The 21,383-nt window shown below is 38.8% G+C and overlaps 1 protein-coding gene across 2 annotated transcripts in view; it reads left to right on the forward strand.

Moving 5' to 3' along the window:
- Positions 1–3,083: 3,083 nt before the first annotated feature.
- PAPOLA (poly(A) polymerase alpha) overlaps positions 3,084–21,383 on the forward strand; it is a 43,129-nt gene continuing 24,829 nt past the window's right edge. The window contains exons 1-8 of one of the 2 annotated variants that reach the window (XM_014055575.2): positions 3,084–3,364; positions 15,353–15,526; positions 16,133–16,199; positions 16,900–16,981; positions 17,603–17,712; positions 18,666–18,719; positions 20,381–20,492; positions 21,275–21,364. In XM_014055575.2, coding sequence (XP_013911050.1) covers positions 3,357–3,364; positions 15,353–15,526; positions 16,133–16,199; positions 16,900–16,981; positions 17,603–17,712; positions 18,666–18,719; positions 20,381–20,492; positions 21,275–21,364 — 697 coding nt within the window. In that variant the 5' untranslated portion in view covers positions 3,084–3,356. The remainder of the gene's footprint in view (positions 3,365–15,352; positions 15,527–16,132; positions 16,200–16,899; positions 16,982–17,602; positions 17,713–18,665; positions 18,720–20,380; positions 20,493–21,274; positions 21,365–21,383) is intronic. The other variant, XM_087726120.1, reaches the window with a different exon arrangement.

Raw genomic sequence — 21,383 nt, forward strand, 5'->3', positions numbered from 1 at the left:
AAAGATGTAGTGGGTCACCTATTAGCCCCTGAATCTGGAAACAAAAATGATGCAGATGGCCCACCCATCTCACACCAATAACTCCAGACAGTGTGCACAGATTAAAACAACTGTTATCAGCCATAACCCCCATAAACCAATTGGGAACCAGTGCTGCTCATTGAGCAATAGTGCTACATGAATGTATTGAGAAAAACCAAAAACTGATCATGCAGATACATTTTAGATAGCTACTCTTCAAGGGTAGCCTCAAGCAGAATGTGTTAAAGTAATCCAAATGTAATCACTTTATTAGCATTATGACTATGACATGAGTCACTAAGAACAAAGTTCAGGAATGGGTGCAATTTGTGCTCAAGGCAAAGACCCCTCCGGCCATGGCTGCTATCTACTCATCAAGCAGAAACCTGAGTCCAGGAGGACTCCCAGATTGCACACTCTGACTGGCGAAGTGCACCCCCCAGCCAGAATTAAATGTAGGAAATTTCTGGTGTCAGGAAGGAGGATCAATATCCATAGCCAATCAGTCTGGCCAACGTTTTGAGCTAGTGTGCATTTCTCCACATCCTGACCCCAACAGCTTCCAGGTGCAAACAAAAGGACCTCAATGGCATCAATTGATCCTGGCTGGAGATACTGATAATACCACACCCACATGAACAAATGACTTCGTTAGCTGCTTAATTTAGATGTTAAATAGGAGTGCCAAGATAGTAGTCTACCTCTCAAGGTAGAATCTGATCGTTCCTCCTACCAACATTAAATGGACTGAAATCCAAACAAAGGAGGAAACCCACTATAACAAAGTGCCTCCCAATTCTTTAACATGGGCCAGAATGATTCCATGATCGATGCTATCAAAGGTGACAGAGAAATCAAGGAAGACAGGATGGACTCTACCACCATATTGGGTCTCTCAGAGATAATCCTCATTTTCAATGCTGTCTCAGTTTATAACCAAGAACAATTCAGATAATTTGCTTCTTCCGGAACTGTATACCATCCACCTTCTCAGCTGGAGATTGGATGAAAATTGTCCAGATCCATTCAGTACAAAAGTGGTCACAGCAATCGTCTGTTCATTGGGGTCAGGGCGCAAGACATATGTCTCCTTCAAGGCATACAGAACCACCCCCTTCTGCAGATAAACATTCATTGTTACCTGACCCAATCATCACTTCCCAGATTTCAGTAGGTGATAGAAATCTAAAATACAGGAAACTGAACTCACTGACAACACTGTTGACTTCATCAGTGATGACTGGCTTGAACTCTTCCAGGATAATTGGGCCAAATTTTACCTTAAGCAACTCCAATAGACTATAAAGCCAGATTTTGAATCCAAGTGACTTCATACAACAGATGCCTAGAATGATTCTTATAAGGGGCCTGCAAGCATTCCTGTGAGCCATATGTATCACCCAAGAGGAGTAGAAGTCCACCACTTGGCACTCAGTAGACACAATAAAGGCAGAAAAATATTGTACTGCTCTTATTGTTCCATAGTAAACTGAGTGTTCAGTCAGGTTCACTCTTGATTCAAATCTGAAAACCTCATATAATTTCCACTGATAAGACTATTTTTGGGGAATCTGTCTCATCAAAAATAAATAAAACTCGCATAACTTTCTAAATAAATAGGAATCACACTTTGGATAACAAAGTCCATTATTACGGTATGTGAGCTTTCACACTGTTTGATTATTAAAAATACCTCATCATGAAGTGGAATACTTTATGAATCAATCATGTATAATACAAATATTCTAGCATTTTCGGTGGTATGACCACCTTATTCAGACCAGACAATTATGATTTATATAAAGAGGATTTATATCTGAGGATTTAAATTTCTTTCTTTGATAGTTTAAGATGTCTTTATAGTGTCAAAAATCTTGATTTCAAATATCAGCATTTTTGATGTGCTGCACTATTCAATACTTGTACTTAGAATGGCACAATTTGAATGGGTTCAGATTTACCTACAAAATAGAATTAAAAACATGCAACTCTCCTGCTACTACTGATCTACAGGACAGATCTCAGACTTTTTTACCAGTAGCTATGATGAGACTTTGAGACTCAGTCTTTCAAGCAGTATTTTTTTCCAGTCTTCCCTAATGAACCATAAGACTTATACACCAAACATTCGGTTCTGCACTAATATTGAAATACAGCCTTTGGCACACATTTCAAATATGAGTGTATGCCTCTCTTACTCATTCTTTTATCCTATACTCGGGATAGAATGATGATGATGATGATGATATTATCCATTTAGTCGTCCAACTCTTGGCAATTCAATGGGCCAGGTCTCACCATATCTTCTGATCCCTCAGAATATTGTCAAATATATAAGTATTTCATTTGGGCATTATAGGCAATAATTATTAGACATTTTGATTTTTCTTAGAAAATCTTGGCTTTTGTATACTTAAATAGTCTGCTTTTATTCTTCTATTCGGGCAGCTTATGAATGAAATCTTCCCCTTCCTTAATGACACAAGACTGGGTTCAAATATGCTAAGCCATAAGCTTAGCTTTTTTGGTTTTTAACTTAGTATGTTGCATAAATACCTCTACTAGTATCTATTGTTTCCAATCCTAACTTATTCACAAACCATGGATAATAAAATAATGGCTCAAATATATATGAACCAAAGAAAAGAGGTAATTCACAAACGAAAAATTATACAACATTCTAAGGAAAAACAAATTACTATGAAGTGCAAGCTTTACCTCTAAGTGTAAATGGGAGATTTTTCTTTCAATCTCCTCCCGTCGCCCCTTTGACAAATCGTAAAGGAGAAAAGAATTACCCTATACATAAACATCTCTCCCAACACCAATCAAGACGACTAACTTCCGTGCCTTTCGGCGGCGCATGCTCAGTCAATGCAGGAACCGTTATCATTAAATTTTAATTCGTTCCCACTTCAAACGCTCGAATCACCTTGGAGGACTACATTACCCACAAACCATTGTAAAGCGGCGACAGTCCAGCGCATTACCCGGAGCCCTCTTTCGTCACTTGACGCAGAGGGTTGGGAAACGCCGTTGCGTCAGCACGTTCTACTGGCCTCTGCACCGCGGCCCCTCCTTCTCCTTCCCATCTCCAGAACGTTGCTGTGGTAGCGCCTCGGCGCCATGTTAGGAGGCCGGAGGGGAAGAGGAAGAATTAGAAGCGGCGGCAGCAACAACAACAGCAACTAGCAGGCCTAGTGAAAGGTTCTTCACCCCCTCTGAGAGGGCCCCAGCCAGGCCCATATCATGCTCACGGGGCCCGTTCTCCAGGGGCGGAAAGAGTGACTGTTCCGGAGAAGAAGAGACGGCGTTTAACCACAGCCGGAGAGACGATGCCGTTGTAAGTTGAGGGCCGCCAAAGGAGGGAGGGGGACTGTCTCTGGCATACTCGTGAGGCCTGCCAGGAGCCTTGGGAGGCAACCTGAGTGAGCGCTTCCGGGCCGTGGCGAGTTCGCGGCCATTTGCCCGGCCGGCCGGCTTTCTTCTCGTGTCCACATTTCAGGACCCCCTCCCCCGCTTTTTTTCTTTGCTGGTGAACTCACGCCGCCCGCCCCCCCACGTTACTAGGCCGGACAGCGTCTTCCCTCAGCCGAATCTATTTCTTCTCGCCCAGAGATGGAATCGGGGCGGGGAGTCTTCATTGAATAGCTCCTTTTCCCCCCTTTCTCCTTCTTGTGACTTACGCCGAACAACTTTGGGAGTCGGGGGACGGCGTTTCCGAGTCCCTTGGCCGAGCCTCGGCAAAAGCCGTTCCCCGCGCCGTTGGTGGCATTCAAGTGGCGGGTTCCCCCCCCCCCGCTCACGTGATGCCTAAAGCCTCTGTGGGGCCTGGCGGGAGGAGGAGGGCGTCTGGGTACACAAAGCTCTTGGGCGGCTTGGCTGGTCTGGTTCCGTGCATCCATGCTGCCTTGGCTGGAATCGGATGCTCGGTGCAACTCCGCGGGTGCTTGACACCATCGCGGCTGCTTAATGAAAGTTGCTCGCGGGTTACAACCCACCCGTCTCCCCTAATGCAAGAGGCGTTCAGCAAGGGAGATTTTAATTTGATCTCCTTTAAGGAACGTTCGCGTGCAGCTTTTCCTGTCATGAATTATATGTGGACTTGAAGAAGGGCGAACTTATTCCTTGCCCATCCTCTTTTTCTCGCTTACTTCTGTTTGTCATTGGCTTAGTATGCCCCCCTCCCCCCGGCCCGTTGTGATGTCCATAATGTTTTGGTTCGTTCAGGAATATTAAGATTTGAAAGCACAACAGCTTAAATGAGTTGATGGATGTGGGAATTTCCTTTTTTTTTAAAGGTAGTTTCCAAGCATGAAACTTTTGCATTCTAATTGTATTACTGAATCATATAGGATTACTTTGCTATCTTCCATACTTGAAATACATATAGATGTATGAACTGTTATGGTAATGCATGCTCATAAAGCCTGTGTTAAAATAGCATCAGGAAACAATTGTTATGATTTTTGCGCGAATACTTTGCAATGATTTAAATTGCAGTTGCAATTTAAATTCAATATTTCAGATTGAATTTCAAAAAGGAGCATTGGAATGCCTGTGGTTGAGTACCTGTCTGTAGCTTCTTAAAGCAGCTTTAAGATGTTGCAGATAAATGCTATGCTTGGGTCCCTGTGCACTCTGAAGCATCTTTTTGGAAATAAATTCAGAAGACTGAGTTAAGGAAATTCAGAAGACTAAAAGTCTTAGGTTTACTGAAAATTTAACTGAAATTAGCTTGGTCTGTAAAGGTGCAATAATTTATTAATATCGTATCATATAGGGTATGTGGTTGCAAGGAGGAAAAATCCAGTCCAGTTCCAAGTCAGGAGAAAGGCGCTGGAAATAAAATGGAGTCTGATTTGGAAACAAGACTGTTTTTTGATGAGCAGAACCAAAACCAGCATATAATACTGGGACAGTTTACAAAATGGTTTGATGAGTACATGGATTTTTATAGGGTTCTGAGATGCTGCAGGGGGTTGTGCATTGATGCTGCAATGGAATGTGCAATATATTTAGTCTGGTGTCTTTTGCTATTATAATGGTGGTGGGTTAATCCTATCATGCCCTAAAGGTCATGTCCTGTTCTTACAATTTGGGTGGGGGAATGGAAATTCTTAATCCCATCATCTGGACCTAAAGGTGTTTTGTTTGTGAATAGGCTGGCCTGGATTTCTTAATGGGCACAAAATATCCATCTCTATAAAGACTTCTGGCATCTGTTGGGGCTGCTTTCTGCCTTTGTTAACATTTTTCTCTATTTCTCCTGTGGGGAAATATATTCTGCCTCCTAATATTCCCCAAAATATTTCATTCTCTGCAGAGGTATCTGATTACTTTTTACCTGGTTATTCTCTAATAAATGGGAAATTTATCTCAATAAGTGGAGATAATGGATATTTTGCTCATGGTTCTGTATCAAATTTATTTGCTGCCCATGTCATAGTTAATTCTTTACATGAGATCTGGGCATCCCAAAGGTGCTTTTTTAAAAAAGAAACTGGACTTCCTTTTTTTCTTTGAAGGACTTTTGTTTCTCATCTAAGAAGCTTCTTCAGCTCTGACTGGATGGTGAGGAATGGAAGGATTTATACTCCTTGCAGACAGCTGGTCATTTGCATTCTTGTAGTGATTTGTTAAGACCATGTGGAGATTTAGCTGTGTCATGGGGTCACCTGAGTAATGCAAATGGTTATGGAACCTTCTTGGAAGTGTTGGAAGGCTATTACAGACAGATGATGTCCTATCCCTCCCCTTCTGTTGAGAGAGGGCTGTTCAGTTTTGACATAGATGGCCTCTTTAACCCCTCTTTCAAACCAGCGGTCCTCTCTGTTCAAAATGTGGACTTTGCTGGTTCAAAAGAGTGGCCTTTGTCTTTTAAATGTAGATGGACTCTGAATCTTGTCTTGATGAATTTGTTCTCCTATGTTGTGCCATGCGCTTATGAGGTGCATTGTTTTGTTTCTCCCAATGTACAGATCTGCACATGGCTCACTGCATTCTACTGAATATATCATGTTGCTTAGTTTGGGTCTGGATATTTTATCTTTGGGATGGACAAGCTTCTGCCTTAGTATATTATTGGGTTTAAAGTGTGCACATATGTTATGTTGGTTGAAGATCTTCCTGAGCTTTTCCGATACTCCTGCAACGTATGGAATGACAACATTGCTTCTTTTATTATTCTCATTGTCTGTTATGGAGGAGCTCCTGTAGGGTCTTTTTTGAAATTTGATAAAGGCCCACCTAGGATAGCCATACGTTCTGAGGGCTTGTTTTGCTGTGTTTTAGTTCTTTTTCTTTCCCATCTTTGCTGGTAGGCAGGCCTTCAGCTCAGTGGTATAGGATGCTGATGACTCCCATTTTGTACTCCAGTGGATGGAATCAAAATGTAAACATTGATCTGTATGTGGGGCTTTTCTGTAAACTTCAGTGTAAAATGACCTGGGCATTAAATGACCTATGGGGCTGTGCATGGTCCCTGTCCAGTTTATGGCATCAGTGTTGGGCAGGGTGGTGGCACCATTGCAGGTAGGGGGCAGCAAAGGTAGTGTTCCATAACAGTCTCAGTTTCTTATGTGGCTCCTTGGGAAAATTAATTGCCCAGCCTTGTTTTACATGAATAAGCAATCAAACTAGAAAACTTAGTTTGGGGTTTCATTTTTCCTATTGAAGCTTCTCTAAATTCAGTTAGGAGAATGTCTGTCTCTTTGTGTCATTCGGTATTGAAAGTCTTCTTTCACTTACTCCAATTTTGTTATCTTACTGTGGGAGAAGAAAAAACATGTCCCCAAATTTCAGCCCTGGATTGCCTTGATTTGATGTACAGATGCTGCAGAGAACACAATGCTCCATAACTTTTTTGTAGCCTTTTAAACTTTTATTTTAAACTCCAGATCTATCTGTTCCAAGATTGGGAATCCTAAGTTCTTTGATATATCAAAAGCTATTGCCATACTAGGAAGTAACAATCTGGCAGTTGAGGCCTTCAGGTATGGTAATTTATCTTTCTTCACTTTGTGAATTTTGGTAATAGCCATAGCACATAACACCCATCCCCTTTATTTATTTATTAATTAGATTTATATTTTCATTTAATTTTATACAACTTCAGTCAATGCATGCTTTTATTTTTTTTCACCACAATAGCCTTGAGTTGTGGGTTGGATTTAGAGAATGATTGCTCCAAGATCACCCAGTTTGCTTCCATGTTTAAGAGAGAACTCACTGTATTCTGGGTTTTGGTCTAGCATCTTAACCTAAATTCCACTGCCTATAGCTGAGGAAGTGATAACCAATGTCCAGATCAGTGACGTGCGGTGACGGTTACCATTGGTGAGGCAAGACCGCAGCAGCGGCGAGAAGCAACGTCCCCGGCACTGTGTCCGACAGGCGTCTCGGATTTATGGCGGACATAAACGTGAGACGCCTGTCGGACATAGTGGCGGGGGTGTTGCTTCTCGCCGCCGTCGCGCTCCTCCGCCTTGCCCCCCGCCTCCTCCGATGAACAATCCTGCTGCCCCGGCCTGCAGCCAGCCCACCCACCCCCGCCCGACCTGCTCTCTGCCTGGACTCACCGCTCTCCTCCCCGCTCGGTGCTGAGCTTTAAAGGGGTCTCCCCTCCCCAGCCAGCCAGCCCACCCAGCCAATTCCTCCCACCACCACCACTGTGTCCAACAGGCCAGGTGTCTCGCGTTTATGGCGGACATAAATGCGAGACGCCTGGCCTGTTGAAACACAGCGGCGAGAATGTCCCTGCTGCTTCCGTGCTCTGCCGCCTCGCCCCCCTGCCTCCTCCGACCCCACCGCTGTGAAGAAAGAAAGAAAAAACACACACACAAACCTCACAATAAAAAAATTACAAATTAAATTACAATAAATTTGAATCCCCCCCTCCCTTCGTCTGATCCACCTTTTCCAGCTGTGGAAACTCTCTCAACTCTCTTGTCCGCCCAATGTAAGCGTGCTCATAAGGCATGATTCGCTGCTCCCCGATCAGGAGGCGGGAGAATCAGTGCCTCTTTTGCATATGAAAGTTTTCAGTTTTTAACTCCTCCTTAACTTTTAAAAGGCGAACAATTCTTAGGCAAAAGAGGCCCTGAGTTTTCTGGCCTCCTCCCATAGTTAACACTGAGAGCAGACACCAAGCCACTGTGACTTTGAATCTGGTAGCAACTACCCTGGCTTTAATTATTTAAAAAAAGTTATTTAAAATTCTTCCTTTCCCTCAGGAGACTGGTGAGGCCCCGCCTCCCCTGCCTCTAGTGACTGCACATCCCTGGTCCAGATTCTTTCTTGTTCCCCATGCTTCCCCTGGAATTCTTCTCTTAATTCTTCCCTTAGATCCCACCAATAAACCAGCCACCTTCTCTTGCAGATCATAGGCATGTTTCCTTAAAAGAAGGCAGGTACACTGGTGTCGTTAGTTCAGAAGTATTCATACTTCTGTTCAAACTATAGCTCTGAGAAAAACAAGGGCCAGCTATCCTTCACCTAAAGTTTATAAACTGAAACAGAACACTGTTGATTCTGTGTGACGATACTGAGATCCATCATAGGATGCCTTCAGAAATGAGATGAACTAACATTCCCTAACCTTTAGGGGGCATACTTACATATCCCCATTTATCTAGCCTTTAGAAAATTCCTCAGTTCAAAAACAAGAGTATATTACCAGTATAAATATTCCTTTTGATCTAACTTTCAAGCCCATAAGTATTGTGATCCTGGCCCATTGTGGCTTGTTCAGATCCCAAGGCATATATATCTTTCTATATCTGAGCAAACTGCTATTTCATTTCCTGTCTCTATCACAAAATAGAAGTATGCAATTGATGGTCAGAACCCTTCAGGGTTTGTACTTCTTAGGAAGCAAAACATCCCACTGACTGTATTGTATAGACTGCAACATTTAGGTTCCATTCTAAAGCAGAAAGTGAATATATAAAGAAAATCTAGTTTATGGTAGCCCTTTAGTCCAGTCACCTGAAGAATAATAATTGTATATAAATAGCACCTAATTGGCAAGGTATAATCATAACCACTTGCAGTGGTTACTGTTACCCTTCCACTGCTTTACAGTAAGTTGTAGAGGTGCTTGCCAGTCACAGTATTACATGATTCAGAAGGCAGAAAACAACCTACTAGTAAATAGGTAACTGCAAGGTGAAATGCTTGCTACATTTTCCTAGGAAAGGGGCAGGAGTGGATTGTGTACTCAACAGGGACCTAACAATGTTTTCTGTGCCACTTTCTGTTCCTGCTGATTCTCACTCTATTTTACCTAACAAAGGAACAGAACATAGAATTGGATAACCCTCAAATACTCAAGTCTGTCCATATAATTATTGTCCAAATAGAATTTTATATTTGTGATCCTTGCTATTTAGAATTGTGTTACTGAAGAGAACCAGGTGTGCCAGTTAGGTTATGCCAAATAACAGCTGAAAATCATCTCACAGTATCACTTTACAAAATCAGACCTAAAAAGAAAAAAGAGATGTAAACATCTACTGATAATGCCACAAACTCTTTAACTCCCTAGAATTGAGACGGTATAGCCTATACCAAGCATCTTTAAAAAAAAGTCTGGTTCTTAGTCCCAATCAGTTATTGCAGAGGACGTGTTTTGGTCCACTTTTGCATAATAATCCAAGTTAACAAGTCCCCTGTACTTATGGTACTGATGTTGCATTGCTTTTCCATGTTGTACTTAACCTAGTCAAAGCATTAAGATACATCTTGAATCTTTATATACCATACCCTTAAAATGGTTATGGTGAAGGTGGCCTTCGTAATATCTGTCACTGGTCTTGGAAATTGGAACTTCTACTACATAATATAAGTAGATTTTTTTGAATGGGTACCACTTTCATGCCAGAGATGAACTGTATAGTTCGCTACAGTCAAGAGTTTATTTTCTTGTCACTTGAGCCAAATGGAAGGTGGAGAATGAATGGATAAGTTACATGTATTCTGGGTAATAAAAAAACATACCTAGATAGTTCATGCTCACAGACTATCTAGTATTCTTCTAAGAGGTGCCCTTGAGTCACATAGTCTCTTTAGCCATCATCACAAGATGGATCAAAGCTTCCATTTCTACTAGTCTATAGGGTGTAGCCTATCAAAACATTTTTCAACTCCTAGTGACCACATTAGTCCATGATTGTCTGTCTCTATATTCTTTCAGCTCTCCTAATGGTCATGGACTCAGTTACAATACTCATTGCATTGTAACGGAATCCATCCACCTTGCAACTGGATGCCCTTTTCTTTTTTTCACCTTTCCCAGCATTAGAGTGTTCTCCTGAGAGCTTGGCCTTCACATAATGTGTCCTAAATAAGATAATTTCAGCCATGTCATTTGTGCCTTGATTCAGTGATCCATCAGTTTGTTTTATTGATTGTTCCCAATGTGCTCAAGACTCTTCTCCAAAACCAATGTTCAAACACAACAGTGCTATTCCTATTCTGGTTGTTTCAACTTTCACTTCCATAGAGTCATAGGGAATACAGTGTGTGTATTTTTTTCCAAGGTCTTCATAGCTGGTGTACCAAGTGCTAATCTATGGTATATTTCTTGACTGCTTGTTTCTTTACTGTAAATGGTAGATGCTAAATGGCAAAAGCTACCACCAAGTCAGTTTCTTCATTGTCAATTCTAAGCATGGTTGTTCTACTTGTTGTCATTTTTTTGCTTTTTTTATTTTTTATTTTAGTCTAATTTTTTCACTGTGCTCTTTGACTTTTATATGAAGGTTTGCAGATCCTTTGCATACACAGTTCTATCACCCTTCTTTGCAAATCTGGAACCAGTGATTTTCCCCATATTCTGTCCATACTATAGTGTCCTGAGCTCTATGTAAGTTTCTCATGAGGACAATGGGATGTTCAGAGATACCAATTTTTCTGAGCACTTTCTAGAGCTTGATGTGATCCATGCAATCAAAGGTATTTCTATAATCCATGAGCAATTTCTGACTTTATTATATTATCTGCAGTAATATGCTCTTAATTAGCTGACCATCAGACCTATAAGAAAGAAGATAATAACAGTGGTTCTGCTTACAGATCAAGTAGTAGAAAAATACCCACTATTGGATATCCCTTTATAGCTATAGAGTCAAAAGTTAAGTCAAACATTCAATTTAATTAAGTTTATTTTGATTCCTTTCAAAAGTATTGTAAGTGTGTGTATTTATTTGATTTTGAATGTGTATTCTCAATTACTTCTAAATATAAACAAATTGTTTTTTATCTCAAATTTATATAACCAGTGGATAGCGGTTTACTTAGAAATTTATTCTAAATTTAACAGAAAAGTATTATTTATAATGCACAAGTTCTTTGAATTTCGTACTCCGAGCTCCCTCAGCCTGCAAGTTAGCGATCTTTCAAACGCTGCTTCTTTGCCCAATAGCAATAGCCTTACATACTGCTTCATAGGGCTTTCAGCCCTCTCTAAGCGGTTTACAAAGTCAGCATATTGCCCCCAACAACAATCCAGGTCCTCATTTTAGTTGACAAAAATAAGAAAAGCGCTAACTAATTTGGAGAGTTCAGTTTATTCGTCCAAAGATTGAGGAACTCCCCAAAAACACGTCCGAACTGGGCTGGACTGAGTTTTTGAACTGGCCCTCAATGAGGAGAGGAGGCATGGCCCAAAGAATTAACTCAGTCCTTGGGCGAATAGACTGAATCTAACCCATGCTTGGACTCTCCAAGCAGCGCACAGGAGAACTATTGTTTATAATGCACAAGTTCTTTGAATTTCGTTTAAAACATGAAATCTTATTTATGAATTTATGAGATTGAGATGTATCACAGGTTGATTTTTTTCTTAATGTTTGTGCTTTTTGATCAACAGCAATCACTTCCAGTTTGATAGTATTTCTGGCATGGGCAGATTTGAGGGAGACTGCCAAATAAAATAACATACAGGTGTCTTTGGGTTACTATAGTACTATATTTGGAACTGAGATTGCCGTTGTTAACCAATGCATTTGTAAAGAGCAATGTCGCATAACCACATCACTTAGCAATGGCAATCCCAGTAGTCCCAGTTGCTGTTGTACCTAAGATTTGCAGGTTGTTAAAAGTACCACAGAAAGCAGGGAAAGTACTGATAAGCAGCATGGAAATGCCACAGGGAATTGGGAAAGGCCTTGGGAGGGCTAGCTGTGTGTGAGTTAGGGAAGTGCTTGGACAGGCTGCATGCAAACACTGGAAAGCTGGGTGGTGGATGACAGGCAAATGCAGGAAGCCTGGGAGCATTTACCAGAGTGACTTGTGTCTTTCCCTATCTGCTTTCCCATTTACTGCTTCTGGAAAGTTGGCCGGCAAGATCACAAATGGCTACCAGTCACTGAACAAGTGATCAGTAAGCAAGGTTTATCTATGTAAAGCAGCTACAACTTTTAAACTATCCATGTCATTGAGATCTCAACTATATTAAATATCATCATGGCAGGAATAATTTAGTAGGATGCAACACAGTGTTTTAATTTTGACAGATAATGGAAAGAATAAGTTGACTGGCAAATGAAACAACATTAATTACTATTTCTTAATACATTCTTGTACTTTATTTTCCCTCAAACCATTTCATTAACAAGTATCAATTAGTAAGCATATAAAGTTCTTGGGTATATATCTATAAGAGAGATTCTAACAAATTTCAATGGCTTTAGTTTCCAAAATATAGGTGATAAAATCTTAGATAGTGCCATTCTCCCTGTTCCTCCCAAAGCTTGACTGTCTATGGAAGAGAAATCGGCCACAGGTAACAGGTTGGAAATCTTTGAAATAAAATACCTGTCTCCAAGTCTTAAGCTTAAGAATATGATAAAGTATTCAGCTGGATACAATCAAAATGGCATGATGGCTAGGATGATTAGAAAAACTCAAAGAGTAGGATGCGTTTACATTAACATTAATCTGTTTGATAATAAGATGTTCTTGAATAAAGCATTGGACCGATACTAATAGCAATTATTGTAGTGGGTGTGCCCTGGCAGTATGCTTAACATTTGAAGTTATTCAAAGCTTAATTTGGAATATTCATCCTTAGTGTCTTATTTATGTTGTTTGGCATACTAATTAAATATATTTAACTCTTTTGTGAAAACAGAAGATCAAAAATAAACTGTAGTTTTTTTCTGAAACTACTGATTTAGCTAATGTTATTTTAACTGCCTTGGAAATTAAGAATGTATGGGTCATTCGGAATTTGGTCAATTTCAGTTTTGTATGGTATGTGCTTTCCAGTCAATGTTGAGTCTTGGCAACTGCTTAAACTAATCTCTTCAGTTTCCGGTCAGGATTTTTAGAAGTGGTATGCCATTCATTGTCTCCTTATGAGTGAAAATGAAGAACTCACTGATGTCACCCAGCTGATTTTGTATCTAAGGCAGGACTAGAACTCATGGTCTCCTTCCTATCCAGGTGCCTTACTAAATTGACTCGTGTATTGTGCTATTATTCTAGAAAATTTGGTAATATTTTATGAATTTTGTTTTTTATTTTTTGTTTCTATCATCCTAATACATGGCTGTACCCAGTTGCTAAGTTAAGAACTGCAACACAATACTCAGAATTGCAAAATTTGAAGAAGAAGAAATATTTTTGGAAATACTGAATTATATCACATTACTTAAAAATGTGGATCAACTATTGTGCTAATTCCATCATCTATACAAGAATTTGGAAAAAAGAAATATGGCCTAATTAGTTTCAGGTTTCTCATAAACGTTTGGAGGAAACTTTAGAACAACAAGAAAATACCAGTCAGTTAATAACCCTGAAAGTGTTTGATTCCCCAAAATGTTTTCATTTACAGAATGAAGTCAACAGTTTTGGCATATTTCCAGACTATTAAATCTCAATGAACTGCAACCCTTCTATATACTTTTAAGCTTCCAGTCTTTTAATCATCTTTGTTGTTCTTTGCACTCTTTTCTAAAGTCTCAACAACTTTTTTGTATTGTGGTGATCAAAACTGGATGCAGTATTCCAAGTGTGGTCTTGCCAAAGTATTATAAAGTGTTGCTAACACTTCCTGTGATCATGATTCTATCCCTCTGATGATGTAGCCTAGGATTATGCTGGCTTTTTTTTTGGCAGCTAAGCCAAAAATAGGTACCACCTATTCTATACTTGTGCATTTGGCACAAGTGAGTGTACAACCTTACTTTTCTTACCACTGAATTGTATTTTGTTGGATAGTATTCAAGTCTGTTGAAATCCTTCTGCATTTTGACTCTATCTTGTAAAGCAGTGGTTCCCAAACTTGGCAACTTTAAGACTTGTGGACTTCAATTCCCAGAATTCTCCAGCCGGCTGGAGAATTCTGGGAGTTGAAGTCCACAAGTCTTAAAGTTGCCAAGTTTGGGAACCACTGTTGTAAAGCATTGGCTATTCCCGCCAGCTTGTTGAGTGCAAATTTTATTTCTTAATCTAAATTGTTTATAAAGATGTCAAAAAGTATTGGGGCTAAGATTGAATCTTGAATCTCATTACATGCTTGCCTCCATGTAGACATACTTCCATTAAGGACTTCACGTTGAGTGTGGTTTGTTGGTTTGTTTATTTTGATGTTATTGGATTTGGATTGGATTAGATTGGATTTATTCAGTTTGTATGCTGCCCTATTCCCGAGAGACTCAGGGCGGCTAACAATCAAAGAGGGAAGGGGGTACAGAATAAAAAATAAAAAGACAAACACATTTTAAAAAAGAACAACAGTCATACCCTCGAGTGGGGCTGAGAGATTCAACAGCCCCAGGCCTGCCGGAACAGCCAGGTCTTAATTGCTTTGCGGAAAGCCGGAAGGGTGGTGAGGGTAGGGGGGGCCGGAGGGCCGGAGCAGCCACAGAGAAGGCCCTCCCCCGGGGAGTTGCCAGCCGACACTGGCCGGCAGATGGGATTTGGAGGAGGCCTAGTCTGTGGGATCTAATAGGTCTATGGGAGGTAATTGGCAGGAGGCGGTCTCTCAAGTACCCAGGTCCGATACCATGTAGGGCTTTAAAAGTAACGACTAGCACCTTGAAGCATGTCCAGAGACCAATGGGCAGCCAGTTATCATATGTTAATAGTTTTCCTTAAGAAAACAAGAAGAGTTGATGATGAACTAGGTGAAATACATTACTTAATATAGAAGTGGTTTCATGTATAATAGTATGTTTATTTAATAACTTTACAAATTTATAAATAAATATTTCATTAAATAATTTTAAAAATTTCTAGCTTCAGTTTATTTTTTTCTGTTGAGTATAATAACTACTTGTTAAAATGTTATTTATTTTAATTTTGTTTTGTTTGCTTGCAGTCCAGTTACAACCCAGGGATCACAACAAACACAACAACCGCAGAAACATTATGGCATTACCTCACCAATCAGTTTAGCTTCCCCTAAGGAGAATGACTGTATACTTACCCAGAAGCTAATTGAAACCCTAAAACCCTTTGGTGTCTTTGAAGAGGAGGAAGAATTGCAACGCAGGTGAATACAACTCTTTTTAGTTTTTTTGTGTGAAATTTTCTCAGGAAAAATGAAAATTCATAACAGAAGCAACATAGAACAAAAATGTTTTTCCAATTGTCTCAGGCTCCAGTGGTTGAAAATTTAAATTTCTGTTATATGTTATGGAAATGGAAAATAAATAAAAAAATATGCAAGAAAATTTAAATTTATGAACGACATCTTAGTACTGTTTTTATATTTTAAAAAGTTTAGTTTTATGGAACTTTCATTCATAGTTTGATTCTTACTTTGCAGTATAGTTGTTCCTATCATATAGGTATTTTCTTGCCATGTTCATCATATAGGAGTGAAATGGGAATTATATCTATTGTACAGTTTTTCAGCACAAAATTAATATCAAATATATGCTGAATTGTTAGCAAATAGGAGTATTTATATGTGTATTACTACTCAAGTGTAATGTTATTTAGTATTTAAAGACATTTTTTAACATGTGGAAGTCCTAAAATAGCTAACAGCCTAGCAAATAAACATCAAATACAGAAACATTGTAATGATGGTGATGATGATGATAGTAATATTAGCAAGTTATGTATGTTTAATAATTATATATTTCATTAACAGAATTCTAATTTTGGGAAAGCTAAATAACTTAGTAAAGGAATGGATACGAGAAATCAGTGAAATTAAGGTATGTATATTTTTATTCATTTAAAAATGACAAAGATTAAAAAGTTCATAATATGTATTACGGTGTAAACTTGTAGATGATAACTCCATCAGATGGATAAAAGATATCTTGAGAGAAATATTACATATTCATAGTTTTAGTATGAATAAAGTAGGGAATAGTAAAAAGTTTCAAGAGGAAAAAAGTAGACTTTCAGACATTTGTCCTTGCAGATTTACTTCAAAACTTGTTTATTTAGTCTCTTACAAGTCTTATCATTTCCATTATACAGAGATTATGGATTCCCTAAAATGAAAGTAGCCAAGGATGATTGAACTTTGTAATCTTTTTCTTTGCAATTCTCAATTTGTTACATTTCTCTTTCTTGTTGTGATCTTACAGTGCATTAGTTCAACAAGTGGATTTTCAGTATATAAGAAAACAATTATAACTTCTAATTAGATACATTAAATGTACAGTTGTTCATGTTGAACTTACTTATTATTTCAGTATAGTTCTGTTGAGCTAGAAAAAGCCATTATAATTGGTAGATTTTATTATATATAAATGGATATGTTCTCTATGTTTGAACAATAAGCTACTAATTGGAGCTCGGGATACATGATAGCTAGCTTCTGTTCTGAATCTTTCAATATTGTATTGACTGCATGGTTTACAAAATTGAAAAAAAAACCTCAAATCATATTTTTAATTTCTTCAGAATCTTCCACAATCTGTAATAGAAAACGTCGGTGGGAAAATTTTTACATTTGGTTCATATCGATTAGGCGTGCATACAAAAGGTAATTTATCATGGGTGGGTGGGTGGACGGACGGACAGATCTGTGTTTAATTATAAAAATAATAGTACAACATCTCAGAAATGCACACAACTTTCACAAGAATGTTGTTGGAAATAAAAGTAGCAGAAGCTTTCCCACTTGTGACAAGTAAATGTTCAGATACATTTACTCATGGCAGGAAAGGCCCTTTGCTTTCTCAGGGAGTGTCATCTGGTTGCCTTTTCTAAACTGATCTTGGTTATTAGAGAAGATTGGGCAGAAAATTTTTCATGGGGGTCACTGTGAGGTTAGCCCTTTAATGTTAACAATTCCTATTTCAATTAAACCAACTAAAACTTTTCTGTTCAACTCAAATCTCTGTGATTATGTCTTACAATGAAGTATACGTAGTTTTTAAATTTGGGGAAATTTGAATTGTAACTGACAATTAGATTGTTCGAGGTGATTGTAAATGGCAGATTTGAAAGTATGCATTCAAATTAACAAGAACATCATGGTGATTATTGTCCAATATACTTAAATTTAGTACGCTCGAGAATATTGCTATTGAAAGTAGATATTTCAGCCTTGACATTTTGTCAGTTTATGTGATATTTAACAGTTTATGGTTACTGGTTTTAGGTGCAGACATAGATGCATTATGTGTGGCGCCGAGGCATGTTGACAGAAGTGATTTTTTCACCTCATTTTATGAAAAACTGAAATTACAGGAAGAGGTCAAAGACTTACGGGTATGCAGATTTTCTTTTAATTTATAAACTTTATAAATCCAAACCAAACAATCCAAAAAGTTGATTTTGTAGTTCATGATGAAGTAATGCTAATTTTGCAATATCTTCCAATAATGCAATTCTGTTTCTATTGCAATTGCTTAATTGTTTTGTCGATATTTATTATAGAATTAGAAACAGTAGGACTGAAAACCAATCTTATCCATCTTATTAGTCCTTGATTAGGGCCACAGTTGGGACCAAAATTCCCAATTCGCTAAGTGATTCAGTCATAAAGTGCGACATCATGTCACTACATCACTTAGCAGTGACAATTCTGATACTCCCAAGGAACCAAGGAGCACAAAGTCACTGTGTCCTGGGAAACCCCAGCTGCTGCAGCTGAGTCTTTTGCTACCCTGTGCTTTGAGAATCTTGCTGCCCTGCACTCCATATCCCCAGCTGACCTTTTTCATCTTGCACTTGCTGCTGACAATCCATGCCCGCCCTGGCTTTTCAGAAGGAAATCATGTGAACCCATCTTCCCCAGGTCTCCTGAGGAAACGGCCATGTGTGATATTTGGAAGAAAGCCTTGTGTGGTCAGCAGTTGCCTCCTAAAGGACCAGGCTAGGCATGATTGGTCAGCAGCCAGAGCAGGAAGATGATAAAAGTCATCTAGGGCATCAGGGGCCACAGAGTGCAGGGGACCAAAAGAGCATAGATGGGAAAGAGATAGGCAGAAGGAGGAGAGTTGAAGCACCACTGTGGTCCTAAGGGCGGACAGGTATCTACATTCTGAACATGACTGCAGAGGTACTGCAACAGTCATAACTTTGAAGACTGGTTGTAAGTTCTTTCAGTAGTGCCATAACATGAAACAGTCACTGAACAAAGGGTTGTAAGTCTAGGACAATCTGTAGTTTTGTTTCTGCTTAGAATGAATAGTTCTCATTGCAAAATGCTTATTTTTCAGGCTGTTGAAGAAGCATTTGTTCCTGTTATTAAATTGTGTTTTGATGGAATAGAGGTAAATGAAATTTTTTTCTTTTATGTTATGCATCTGCTTTTTAGAAAAGATTAAAGTCACACTTGGCTGTTCTCAATTCTCACAATTTAGAGGAATCGTATTAGAAGACAAGACCTAGGTCTCAAGGAACCAGAACCTTCCACTGTTATGGTTCTCATAATAGACCCATTGATGGGAGAGGTGTTACTAGTAGCTAATCATCCCAATTCCCTTTTTTTTCTAAGATCTTTATCAAAGCCTTCAAGACAGAAAGAGGAACCTTAGCCCCCAATGGTACATATTGTCACAAGAAACATTAGTTTTTTATAAGATTCCTATGGATGGGGCTTCTGTAGGGCAGAGTACATTGTGGCTTCAGTTATAAGAATCCATCCAATTTATATGGCTGGCCACCGGTCCAAGAAACTCTGGGTGGCAGAAAATTACATTAAAACAACACAAATTAAAACTGCATCAAGATTCATTAAAAACAAACTGTTGGATATATACACTCATACCAAAGCCCCCCAACTAATATCTCAGTACCAAATGCCCAGATTTTAATGGCCTTGTATTCAAATGTATTTGAAGAAGGAAGCTGTTCCATAGGATATGTGACAAAGAAGGCACACTTCCTTGGAATTGCTAGATGATATTGTTTTCTTGCTAGTATCTGGAACATGCCAATTCTGCCAGATCTGATGGGATGAGCAGAAGCTACTGCAGTCCTTTAAATCAGTGTTTTTCAACCTTGGCAACTTGAAGATGTCTGGACTTCAACTCCCAGAATTCCCCAGCCAGCAAATGCTGGCTGGGGAATTCTGGGAGTTGAAGTCCAGACATCTTCAAGTTGCCAAGGTTGAAAAACACTGCTTTAAATCACCTGGTCCCATGCTATGTAGTGCTCTAAAAGCAACAAGCAGTACCAAACCTATCAAAATGTCAGAAACATATTTTAATATGGGATAAACTCATTTAATAGGAGATCTGTTTATTTACTGAAGTAGTAAGGGATGAAATCTGTTTCATTGAAGACAGTCTGAGCATGCTTGGTCAGCAGTGGGAGCAAGAGGACAGCAAAGATCAGTCAGGGATGTCAGGGGCTGCAGAGTGCAGGAACCCAAAAGGGCATATTAGGCAGGGGTGGGGTGGGGGTTGCCATGTCCCTACAGCCGTAAATGTAGGCAGGCTGCTAAGTGGCCAAATTTTGATGATGTAGGGTATGTTACAACAGCTATAACTTCAGGCACTTAGTTGTAACTCTCTTCATTTAGTGCTACGTAACTTCCAGTGGTCACTAAATGAAAAGTTGTAAGTTGAGGACTCCCTGTATATTGAATAAGCCTGTTGTAAGGCTGATTGCCAAGATTCCAGATTATAATCGCACGGGGGCGCTGCAATGGCTATAACTTGTACCAAATTTTGAGGGTCATTGAATGAATAACTTAAGCAAGTATTACATGTATCAGGTTTTATTAGGAAATAATGAAAGTATCTTCTTTTTAGATTTCTACCTTATTCAAAGCTGCAGAATGCATTATGAAAATTACTGGTTATTCTAGTTGACAGAACCTTGTAATAAAATTACATTAGAATGTCCCTAAAAACTGCAGCTTTGTAATCTTTTGTCAGCAAATGGGATATGATTGAGAGCTTATTCTATCTTACTTATTTTTGTTTAGATTGATATCTTGTTTGCCAGGTTAGCACTGCAAACTATTCCTGAAGACCTAGACCTTCGAGATGATAGTCTACTAAAAAATTTAGACATTAGATGCATACGAAGTCTTAATGGTGAGTTTATTTTAACCAGATTTGTGTAATCAAAGCAAAATTTGAACCTTAGTTTTTAAGAAAGTGAGTGACTTTTCATAATGATTTCTACTCTTAATTGCATACAGTAAATGTTTTTCATAATTCATTCTTTAGCCAGATTGGACATTAACTTATTTCTCATTCTCCTGAAGATTGGAGTTACCTTAAATATAAAACAGTTGTGTAACCTATTGTAAAAAGCCGTGTGGCAGAGGATTTAAGAAGTTGGGACCATTTGTTTTTTGTCCCCATCAAACTAAGCAATTTGTGCCAAATTTCAAAAAAATGGTTTTTTTAGATCGCATGGCTTGGGGAATAAAAATGGTAAATAATCTTTTGAAGAGTAGCAGCTCTCTGCTGGAATGTTGGCTTTTAATTAGCTTGCATAATAATGCACATTTGTCTTATCTGTTAAGAAGTAGTACATTTTAGAGAAATGCTTCTGAGAAATGTTGCTGCAACTACTGCATCTCTGTATATTACGACTAGTACTATTATTTAGGCTTTACTTATAATTTTTGCCTGCTCGATAACAAAATTATGTGAGATTGTACTTAATGGCTTCCATCTCAACTTAAATATTTTAAACTTGTGATTGAGTATTCGTTTGTGTATTATTTTGTCTATATGTGCATTAGATTAGAAATATAAAATCTCACAGCTAGCTATTAGAGTTGAGCGTTATCTTTTGACTAAATTTCCAACTATTTGGAAGAAAAATAAGATTATAATGGGCTATTTTTTTGGCTTCTGTGTTTCAGGTTGCAGAGTAACTGATGAAATTCTCCATCTAGTACCAAACATTGACAATTTCAGGTTAACACTGAGAGCTATCAAACTGTGGGCCAAACGTAAGTGGAGTCTTAAGAA

Source organism: Thamnophis sirtalis, unplaced genomic scaffold (assembly GCF_051295495.1).
Source record: "Thamnophis sirtalis isolate CommonGarterSnake01/CBP01778 unplaced genomic scaffold, rThaSir2_p1.2 scaffold_1, whole genome shotgun sequence".
Classification (NCBI taxonomy): domain Eukaryota; kingdom Metazoa; phylum Chordata; class Lepidosauria; order Squamata; family Natricidae; genus Thamnophis; species Thamnophis sirtalis.